Genomic DNA, 7,640 nt, shown 5'->3' with positions numbered 1-7,640 from the left:
AGCATTCTATTGAATTAAATCTATCATCAAATCTTTGTATATAAGATTTGAAATAGTCATATTCTAGTTTCAGCTGTATTATAGATGAGAATATTTTCTTTTTATATTTAATTGAATAAGATTTTCACTTGAGTTTTATTTCAAATCTTGAATAATGTATACTCTTCTTTTATTTTTGTCAGCTTTTATTTCATTTATCTAAATAAGATTCTTTTATTTTTCTCTTTATAAAAGATTAGAATATAATTTTTTGAATAGATCTGTTTAGTTCTGAATCTTCTTTTACAGCTGAATCAGTTAATTCATTATCATGAATATTCATATAAGCAGAAACTCAGTGTAGATAAATTATCAGCTTTAATATTCTTCTCTTTTGAATTTTTAAAACAGAGTTTAAGATCAGTTCAAAATTCATTTAATTATTATAAATCTGACTATTTCTAAGTCTTTTTAAAGCAGCTTGACTATCAGAGAATATTTATATCTCTTTCAAACTATTTTCTCTATTATAAGATTTTATTTTAATAAGTTTGAAAGCTTTCATTATTATAAATAGTGCAGCATCAAAGACTTCAGATTCACAGTCTAAATTTCAGAAATCTGAGATAAAATTAATATTATCTTCAGTATAAGCAATGTATGTATCTAATCTATTTAAATTCTTGTTTTTTAAGTCATCTGAATAAATCAGAATAGAGTCTTTTATATTAATTGTAGAAATTCTCTTCAAATACTGTTTATATTCTTTCTCTTTAGATAGTTCACTTATTTATAAGTCTATAAGAGATTCAAGCTTTTCTCTTCAGAGAGATAACTTCTCATGATTAACTTTTTCAATATTTAAAGAAGAAAATTGATTTTTAATCAGTGAATATAGTCTGTATAATTGAGAAGACATTTTCTTTAAAGAATTATTTTCATTTCAATCAAGAAATCTATTTCAATTTAGTTCATTTTCAGAGTTAATTAATGAAAATGAAGAAGAGACTCTTTCTCTGATTATATGATTTAAACTCATCTTTATAACTCTTAGAGTGTAGTTCATACAGATCTTTTTAAATCTAATAGTAGAAGAGAGAATTGAAGCTTTAATTTTCATTACTTTAATAGAAGATGATTTAAATGCTTTCAGAATTCTTCTCAAAGCTCTGTTTTACAGACTTTGAAAGAGTTCAGTGAAATTTTCTTAATTATTTTATTAAACTTGAACTTTATAATCAGCTACTGAGATAATACAGACTATATATAACTGTCTCATAGCCTGGAAGAATAGACCTCTCTCTGTATTTAATAGTCTGATAATGTTATTTAATAGTCTTTCTTCCTTGACAGTTCTTTGTTAAATATAATATTTAAAATTCAACTTAGAGTTTAACTATACTTCTAATTATTTAATATTTAAACTGAGTTTAATCTCTCTATTTAAAAGAGTTAGAGATAGTTCTTTCTTATTAAATTTAGATAAGAAATGAATTAACTCAGTTTTATTCATATTAAATTGAATTTAATTAATATCTACTCTGATAAAGATTTTCTTTATAGCTTTTTCAATCACTTTTAAATTCTCTTTAATAATTTTTAAGCTGTAGACTAGATCAATATTATCTATATAACTTAAAGATCACACTATTTTTATATTTCTATCTTTGAATAGATATGCAGTGTATATTACAAATAAAATAAGTAAGATTGAAGATTCTTACAGTACTTCTATTTTTATCTCAGTCTTGTCTTATTTCATTTCATCAAAGAAAAGTTATATGATTCTTTTAGATATAAAACAGTTAACTCATTTTATTAGAGAAAGTGACAGTTTTAACATCTTCAAAATCTGAATTAACTTTGACTTTAAAACATGATTAAATACTTCTTTTATATCAATAAAAACTGCAGTTGAGACCAGATCTTCATACTTTGCTATTTAAATATTATAAATAACTGAGAGAATAGTATCAATTGCAGAATATTATTTTCTATCTCTTATTTATTCACTGAATAAAAGAGAGTTATTAATAGAGCTTATAAAAGATAGTTGAATAGCTATTATCTTTTTCAAAACCTTTTCTAGACAGTTTAATAGAGATATTACTTTATATGACTTAGAAATTGAAGTTTTTCTATTAAATTTTATAAGAATCACTTCAGTAGCTTCTCTCCAGTATTCAGAATAATATTCATTTTTTAAGAGATTGAAAAAGAGCTTAAAATATTCATTCTTTAAGTAGAAATATGTATTTTGAATAATCAAGTGATTAATTGAATCAGGCTCTGCAGCAGTTTTAACAGAACTTGAGAAGATAGCTAACTCTAATTCATCTTATATAAGATCAGATCATTCTCAGTCATTTTTATCAATATAGTTAAGAAGTGATATATTCTCTTTCTCTGAATCTGAATCTGATGAGTTTTGAAAGAGAATTCTTATAAAAGCTTAACATTTTTTCTTAAAAGAGTTTACTGTATATGATTTATTCTGAAACTCATATTCTAAGACTGAAAGTTTTACTACACTTCTTGTTTTAGTATAGTTAAAAGCTTTAAAAACTTTCTTTTCTTATACTTCTTTAAGAAATTTATTTCAGCAGTTTGTTTTAGCTCTTTTAATATCTGAAAAATATTCATTTCTGACAGTTTTAAACTCTTTATTAGATATTACATTATTCTTTCAATCTCTTCTAACAGTAGCTAATTCTTTTCTTTTAAATGAGATATTCTTATTTTATCAAGATTTTGAATACTCAGAAGATTTTCTCTTTGAAATATTATCTCTAACACTTATTAGAATAATAGATATAATAAGCTTCACTCTATTCTCAAGCATTTCATTTGAGATATCTTGATCAGAATTTCAATATAGCTTACTCTATCTTTCAGATTTTAACAGTTTTATACTTTCTTCAACTGCTTTTCAATCAGCTTTTTCAAAGTTAAACTGATTAGAGAGAAGAGAATTTTCACTCATTTATTTTTCACTCAGTTCAATATTAAATTGAATAATCTCATGATCTGATTCTGATATATCATTTAAATCAATAAATCAGTTTATAAGTCTTTTTTTTATTAGATTTTGTGATATAAAGATTAGATTTATAATAGATTTCTGTTTCATATCTTTTCTAAAGAATGTTTATTGATCAGACTTATTAACTAAATCTATTAAATATTCAAAGATTCATTCAATCAGATTATCAGCTCTTACTACTCTCTTATATTCTGAATTTCATCAGAGATAATATGTATTGAAATCTTCTACAATTATAGAGTTTCTTAATGAAGTTATATTCAGAAATTCTCTATTAATTATTCAGATATTATTATTTTTCTTCAATAATTTTTCATCATAGATATTTATAAGCTGTATAGTATTAAACTCATTCTCTTTATCTATAATATCACTCATCAGAATATCAGAGTTAGATATAATATTAAATCTTAGATTAAATTGATATCTTGATCTCTTTCTTTCATAGATTACTACTCTTAACTTTATCTCAGACTTTTGAGATAGAAAGTAGTAGTAGCTTAAATGAGAAATAATGTATTTTTACTCAGTATTAAAATTCAGTTTCTGAAGCAGTATAAAATTAACTTTTTATTCAAATTCAATTTGAAGATAAGAATAAATACAATTTGAGTTTCTATTCACATTATTTTGAATAAATGTGATTTTTGAAGAGTTTTTAAACTTTTTTTATTGTTTTTATTGTATATTCATACTAAAAGAGAGTAGAGATCAAGTAGAATCTAATTATTATCATCAGATAGTAGATTATAACTATTTTGAAAAGTAGAAATCTTAACTGCTTACATTATATCTAGTTTATTATCAGAGTTATTTCTCAATTCTCTAATCTTAACAGAAGTTTGAGAATTCAAATTCTATTTACATTTAGCTGGAGAATTGAAGTTTGAAGATTTAGATAGTTAAGAGTTTCTTCTTTTTAAGCTTATAGTTATAGATTTACTGACTTGACTCTTCTCTTCAGTTCTAGATTGACTTTGAGCTTCATCTTTTCTTCAGTTCTTTTGAGTTCTTGAAGTAAACATACATTCTTTTGAGCTAGATATATATTTTTCTTTACAATTAGAGCACTTAAGCAGAGTATATTGATATATTTTATCTCTTTTTAAGCATGTTTCATATTTATGCTCACTAGTTTTATGATCTCTGATACAGAATGCATATTTTAAGTCTCTAAAATATGAGATTGTAAAGTATTTATATCTTTGACAGTTTGAACACTGTGTTTGAGCTTTGAGATTCATTCTTGAGTCTTTGTATTCATGAACTCTTATTTTCAAATCTGCTACTCTTACTTCAGAGATCTTTGACTGTTTAAGTGTTTTTATATATACTAGAATAGAGACATTTCTTCTGCTTTATCTGAACTTAATTGAACTTAGCTATATAGACTCTTTTCTCAGTTAAATAGAGTTATATTCTTCTAATTTATTTTTGAGAAGTAGTATTTCTTCTTCACAGTCAAAAATTTCAACTGAAATATTATAAAGAATGAATTTATCTTATTTTTCATCTCTCTTAGATAGAATTATTATATTTAGCAAAGATTCTACTGCTGATTTTCAGAGATTCTCATTCTGAATAAGAAATTCTACACTGAATTCAGACATTGTAGTCAGAATAATGAAGTTTTCAAAGAATAATAGCTTAATTAAAGCTATAACTGATTTTTGAACTTCAATATTAGATATTAACTGAGAAAAGAACTGCTGATTAATTTCATTTCTGATTCTGAAAATAAGATTTGAGTTTAACTTGTTTCTTTGTAAGATATTCTGATTTAAGACTTTGAGAATAAGTCTTCTATTTCTGAAGATTTGAAAGTTTTTCTCTTTTTATATTTTTTTCTTCACTTTTTTATGAGTAGAAGTATGAGCAGTATTCTTCTCAGTTTTCTCAGAATTTTGAGTAGATTTTAAGATAGCAGATTTAGAGATAGTAGATTCAGCTGCTTGAGCATATGTTTTCTTCTGATTTAAAGAAGAAGAAGAAGAAGAAGTAGAAAAAAAAAAAGAGTAAACTGAAGAGTCAGTGATTGTATTAGAAATTTTCAAAGTTTTTAGAACTGTATTTGAAATTCTAAGTTTGAACTTAATCACTTTCTGTAGTTATCTAATCTGAGTATGAAGAATTAACAGAACTTCTTCATTCATCTCACTCAGACACTGCTTTTCAAGAATTTTACTTACTTTTTCAAGTTTCTATATTTCAAGAACTTATTATTTCTCTATTTCTTCTTTCTTTCTTCTCTTCAGAATTTCAATCTCAGAAATAGTATTTGAGAAAGCATCTTTTTTCACATCAACTGAGTGTACTTTTGAACTTATTATTCATACTCAATGAAAAGTTGATCAGACTGCTTCAATTGAGATATTTATTAAACTCTTTTAAATTGAAAAGTTAATCAGACTGTTTTAATTAAGAGATTTCTAAGTCTGTTTTTAATTGAAAAGTTGATCAGACTGTTTTAAAAGAAGAATAAAAGACTTTTATATATAAAATATCTGATTTTTTTCACACTAGTTCAGTAACTAGATTAGATTTTTAAAGAGAATCTAATAAACTAAAATTGATTTTTAAGATAAATTAATAAAATCTTTACAATCTCTTTCTTGAGATATAGTGAGAAAAAGTATGATATCAATTGATAATAAATCAGATAATATAACAGTTTTTAAGAGAAAAACTAATGAAAAATAAATCAATTTTTTGCAGAGAAATTGATTAAAACTATTCAATTTTATTCTAAATTATTCAATTCTTCTCACACAATAAGTATACAACTCAAATCAGTTAATAAAGAGTATAAAAAAGAATTAAGTATTAATAAAAGCTCTTCAGTCACTGAAAAAGTAATTCTTACTTAAAAGAATATAAAATTATGATAGAAAATAACTCTGTTTTTAATTCTTTATAAGAATATTGTATAAAATTCAGAGAAAAATATCTTACTTTTTCAAGAGAAGTAAAAAACTATTTCTAAGATCTTTTTTTTATATTAACTGCTATAGAAGAATGAGATAGAAACTGCTAAGATATATACTACTGTATACTCTCTATCAAGACTGTCTCTCTTCAGAATCTTGATATTATAGAGAATATAAGTCTGTTTCTATATAATAATATAAATATTATTAGCAGAATGTAGAGAAACTGGTTATTTATATCTTAAAATAGAAGACTTTATCAATAATTATATTAATATAGAGTTAATTCTTAAATTCAATAGAAATCTAGTGTTGCTGTTCTCAATCTCTTACAGAATCTATTGAATATTGAGATATTAAAACTAGATTTAATATATCTCACTGTGCAGAGATCAAAGACTCAGTCAGATCTTGAGATATACTGATTTTATAATTGTTATATCTGCTGATTATATATTGAGTATAGTTAATAAGATATCTCTTTGTATTTTTCTGCTGAGAATGAGTCAGATTGAAAGAGGTGATACAAGAGTGAGACTTAGTGTTGATATCTTGGTACATCAAAGACAGAGAGGGTTTTTCATAGAGAATGCACTTCAGATATGTCTGTTGATTATGTGCTTAATACTATTACTGAAATATCTTTTTGTATTTTTCTGTCAGAGATGGGCCAGATTGAGAAGGGCGGTATGTAAGTGAGACTTGATGTTAATGTTTTGAAACATCAAAGATAGACAGGGTTTTTATGAAAGTTGCTTCTCAGATATCTTCACAATTACAGTTCAGAGATCTTTCAAAATCAAGAAGATTGATGTATATGATTAGGTCTCTTCGCCTTACAATTTGTATGGCAATTTGGCCCAGGGTTCTGGTGTGATAGAGGTGAACAGGGGATAATCCCACACAGGAGTTTCGAACAACATCTGGTTCACATTTGGCTGGATAACTCCACCACCACACGGGATATGCGGTCGGCGATGGGGTCAAAATGCTTGTATGATCGAGGGCTTTTCGATGGATCTATCGGCGGGTTCTTATTCGAAAAATTGAGCGAGTTCGTGGTGAAGCGCTTGATGATACTGAGTTCTTCTTAGTAAGTTTTGTAAGTGATCTTGTAATATCTGAGAAGTTTCATATAAATTACTAATAGAAGTTAGTAAATCTGATAAAGCTTTATATATCTTTTACAGTATGTGAAGCTTCTCATTCAAAAATGACAGAGACTTTCTTAGAATTTATTCAAATTCTCTTATTAACTTCTATGATAAAATCTAGATATTTAATACTCTTGACTTTGAAATCATACTTGTTAATATCTATTGATAGTTCTACTTCTTGTAATTATTATAATACTCTTTGCATGTATTCTTGATATTCTTTTCTGAACTTATCAGTGAAGATGAGAATGTCATTGAGATATACAGATACAAATTTATCAAGAAAATTTTGAAGTACTTAGTTGATATACTTCTGAAATGTACTGAGAGCATTAGCTAGTTCAAAGAGTGTAACTATTCATTTAAAGAGATTATAATATATTTGAAATGCTGTAAGTCTTCATCTTCTTTAATGATATAAATTTTATAAAATACAGTGATGATATCTAGTTTTATAAACTATTGAGCTTATCTGATACAAGCTAGAATTTCATTAATAAGAGATAAATAATAGCAGTTCTTCTTGATTAATCT

The 7,640-nt window shown here is 25.1% G+C and overlaps 1 protein-coding gene across 1 annotated transcript; it reads left to right on the top strand.

Moving 5' to 3' along the window:
- Nucleotides 1-6,614: 6,614 nt before the first annotated feature.
- Nucleotides 6,615-7,146, top strand: BDBG_17650 (uncharacterized protein; the record flags this gene model as incomplete). Its single annotated transcript, XM_031725323.1, has 3 exons — nt 6,615-6,636; nt 6,775-7,042; nt 7,140-7,146. 3 exons carry the CDS (start codon nt 6,615-6,617, stop codon nt 7,144-7,146), a joined length of 297 nt encoding a protein of 98 aa, XP_031580302.1.
- Between the last annotated feature and the right edge of the window lie 494 nt (nt 7,147-7,640).

This window comes from Blastomyces gilchristii (genome assembly GCF_000003855.2).
Source record: "Blastomyces gilchristii SLH14081 genomic scaffold supercont1.20, whole genome shotgun sequence".
Taxonomy (NCBI): domain Eukaryota; kingdom Fungi; phylum Ascomycota; class Eurotiomycetes; order Onygenales; family Ajellomycetaceae; genus Blastomyces; species Blastomyces gilchristii.
This window is presented reverse-complemented; position numbering and strand designations above follow the sequence as displayed.